Source organism: Pholcus phalangioides, unplaced genomic scaffold (genome assembly GCF_987345545.1).
Source record: "Pholcus phalangioides strain wild (caught in Gottingen) unplaced genomic scaffold, Ppha-v1.0 ptg000015l_1, whole genome shotgun sequence".
Classification (NCBI taxonomy): domain Eukaryota; kingdom Metazoa; phylum Arthropoda; class Arachnida; order Araneae; family Pholcidae; genus Pholcus; species Pholcus phalangioides.
The window spans coordinates 50,246,789-50,249,640 of record NW_028301608.1 but is presented as its reverse complement, the minus strand read 5'-3'; the positions used below and the strand labels follow the sequence as shown (position 1 = coordinate 50,249,640).

Here is a 2,852-nt window from a genome sequence, read left to right as displayed (position 1 = left end):
AAAAACTGTTGAGGATTTCAGTTCCAAATTGAGATTGATGGTCGTTTCAGAAGAGATAAGATAAAAACTTATTGCCGTCACTGTGACCAGCACTTTTCTTATTCGGGAAACATCAGCTCATTATCCCACCAATACTATGTGATGGCAAGATTCAAGAGAAAATAAGCAACAGCAACAATATGAAAATGTAAATCAGTTTCGAAATTAGTAAAAGAAAGACAAGATCCATGTTAGGAAATTCCAGGATATGAAAAGTATGTTCATCATATTAAATAGCTTCAAGTAGGTGGTCTTAATTTCTTAAAAAATTCAATATTTATTTACATCCATTAAATAAATGGATAGGTACGCGAAATGAGTATATCATATTTTCACAGCATGAAATTAATACTATATTGTTGCTAATACTACGTTTGCTATGAATGATTAGAATTTAAAATATTAGATTAAAATTCGATTAATATCAGTCGATTTATGGATCAAATTTTTTTTGATTAATCATTTATCGATTTTAACTGATTCCCAGCCCTAATTTTTCGATAGAGTTCATTGAGTTTCCCTCTTTTGTAGATTTCATGCAAGGCCGTCTCAAACATGACGGACCCTCGGTCCAAAAGATGTTCTGGGGCCCAATACTTATCTGTAAGTAGCAACTTACATATTTGCATATTTACTCTCAAGAGAATCATAGTATTAAATGAACGTGTCGGTTTTGCTCGTTCCTTCTGGAATCCACGAAAAGTGGATGGCGCTACTAACGGGAATGCTCTGGAAGCCCAAAGACTCTGCATGCAGCGAAAATTGAATAACCGATTTTCTGGAACTTATTGGGTAACAGTCTTATTCGGGATAAAAGACTATTCCGCTCGGCAGCCGACAGTAAACAATGATAGGGCATACATAAATCCGGAGCCACCGTTGGGGCGCATGTTAGTGGTGGAAGCAAATGCACAGCGGAGACCACTAAACCCAACTACATACCCGTCTAAAGTCCCATATATCATGAGATACTACTCCTTCTTCTACTATTTAATGATTTATTGCTATCATTGACTTTACTACTACTACTTAACCGAACATGCACCTCGTACACATTCCCCTACGGAATTTCTAACGAATCGGTACATGCCGGAATGTGTATTCTGAGTTTATGTGTGGCCCTAACGTATTTGTGTTGTCGAGTTGCTCTTGATTCGTGTTAATGCTGCCATCCGTCTTCCATTTTCTGAAGTAAAGATGGAAATGCTTGAATTTTTCATGTTATTTCACTATCGTGTTGCAGGTCTGCCTGCTCTCTGTGGAGAGATTTTTTTCAAATGAGAGACCGGCGTTGACTTCACTGCATTTTCTTCTTTTATTTATATTTATTATGAAAATGCTGATACAAAAGATGGAGGCGTTTCAAAGGCTATATCATGGATCAATGCCGAATGTGTATTTCTCAACCTTTCAAACACCACATTGAGATATTCGGAGTTTCACCTTTTCTCCAAAGATGTCTCTCTCTCAAGTTTCTTCTAAAATACTTCAAGATGACTGAAATTTCATCCGAACAGCTTCGTGTAAATCATAATGATACAATGGTATTTTCCATCAACGATTATTTGCCTCAAGAAATGCTACTGAAGATTTTCTCTGATTACATCATAACTGAAGGACCCCGGAAGTTGCTGAGGAACGTGTCACCTGTATGCAAGTTATGGAGGGACCTAAGCTTCGACTCCTCGCTGTGGCGAGAAGTGAGTTGGAGATCTATATCATGGAACTTGGATCACCTGCTGAAGCTTGGCGAAATGGGATTGCTCACGTTCACTAGAACCTTGGACCTGTCGGCCAGGAAGAGGGCATGGTGTGGAGCCGTTATCCTACCTGAATGTCCTCCGTTGAATGCTGAAAACTTTCTCGAAATCGCCCAATTCTGTCACAATGTGAAATCTCTTGATCTTTCACACAACGAGGTGATGACTGAAACGGTCATGCGGTCAGCAGCAGATAAGTTCCCTCAAATGAATAGGTTCATCATGGAATCAATTCATTGCGACATTAATTGTTTTCCAAACCATTCTAGGTGTTTTCGAAAGGTTCCCCAAAATATTTTCTATCCAATTTTCAACATTTGTGGACAAACTTTGCGATATTTAAAATTAATGTGTCGCTTTTCAAGCGACGACCAACTGGTCTCAAAAATTGCTGAGTGCTGTCCATGCTTGGAAGAATTTCATCTTTCCAGCCAGTTATGGGTGTGTGCAAACCAACCGATGCCATTTTTAGTCGGCGAGATTCAGAGCGGGTGTCGGAAACTACGAGTGCTGAATTTATCGGATTGCACCGTGGTGATCTCGAATGCCAAAAAACTGGAAGGGTTCAGGAACATGAAAGAGATGAGAGCTACAAGGTGTGATTTTCAAGGTCTCGACATGATCGAGATTTTCAAATATTCTACAGAATTAGAGAAACTGGTGCTCCCTCAGTGCAGAAACTTAAAGCTGGAACGCATATTCGATATCCCTTCGGAAAAAGTCAACGTCATCCTGGTTCAAGACGTCAAAAATTCTTCGGAGCCCCTGGAGAAAGCAGTAAGGAAATGGAGACGGACATTGAAGGTGCTCGTTCTTCGATTGACGGAGAACGACGTGACTGGTATCACCGAAGCGCTCCTGGAAGATAATCCCGACCCAATAATCGAAGACATCTATCTGGACAACGGTGTCGAACTACGTGTTCTGAAATCACTGGTACGCGTTTGCAAGAAGCTGAAGTACGCGAGTTTCAAGATCAAGAATAAGTTATACGAGAATTTCGAAATTTCGGGGAATCATGAGGAACTGCAGCAAATATTGGAGACTTTGTGA

The 2,852-nt window shown here is 39.9% G+C and overlaps 1 protein-coding gene across 1 annotated transcript; it reads left to right on the top strand.

Annotated features, from left to right (window-relative positions):
- The first annotated feature begins 1,532 nt into the window (after positions 1–1,532).
- LOC149076159 (uncharacterized) lies at positions 1,533–2,852 on the top strand. The gene has a single exon (XM_089242190.1). It carries the CDS (start codon positions 1,533–1,535, stop codon positions 2,850–2,852), a length of 1,320 nt encoding a protein of 439 aa, XP_089098316.1.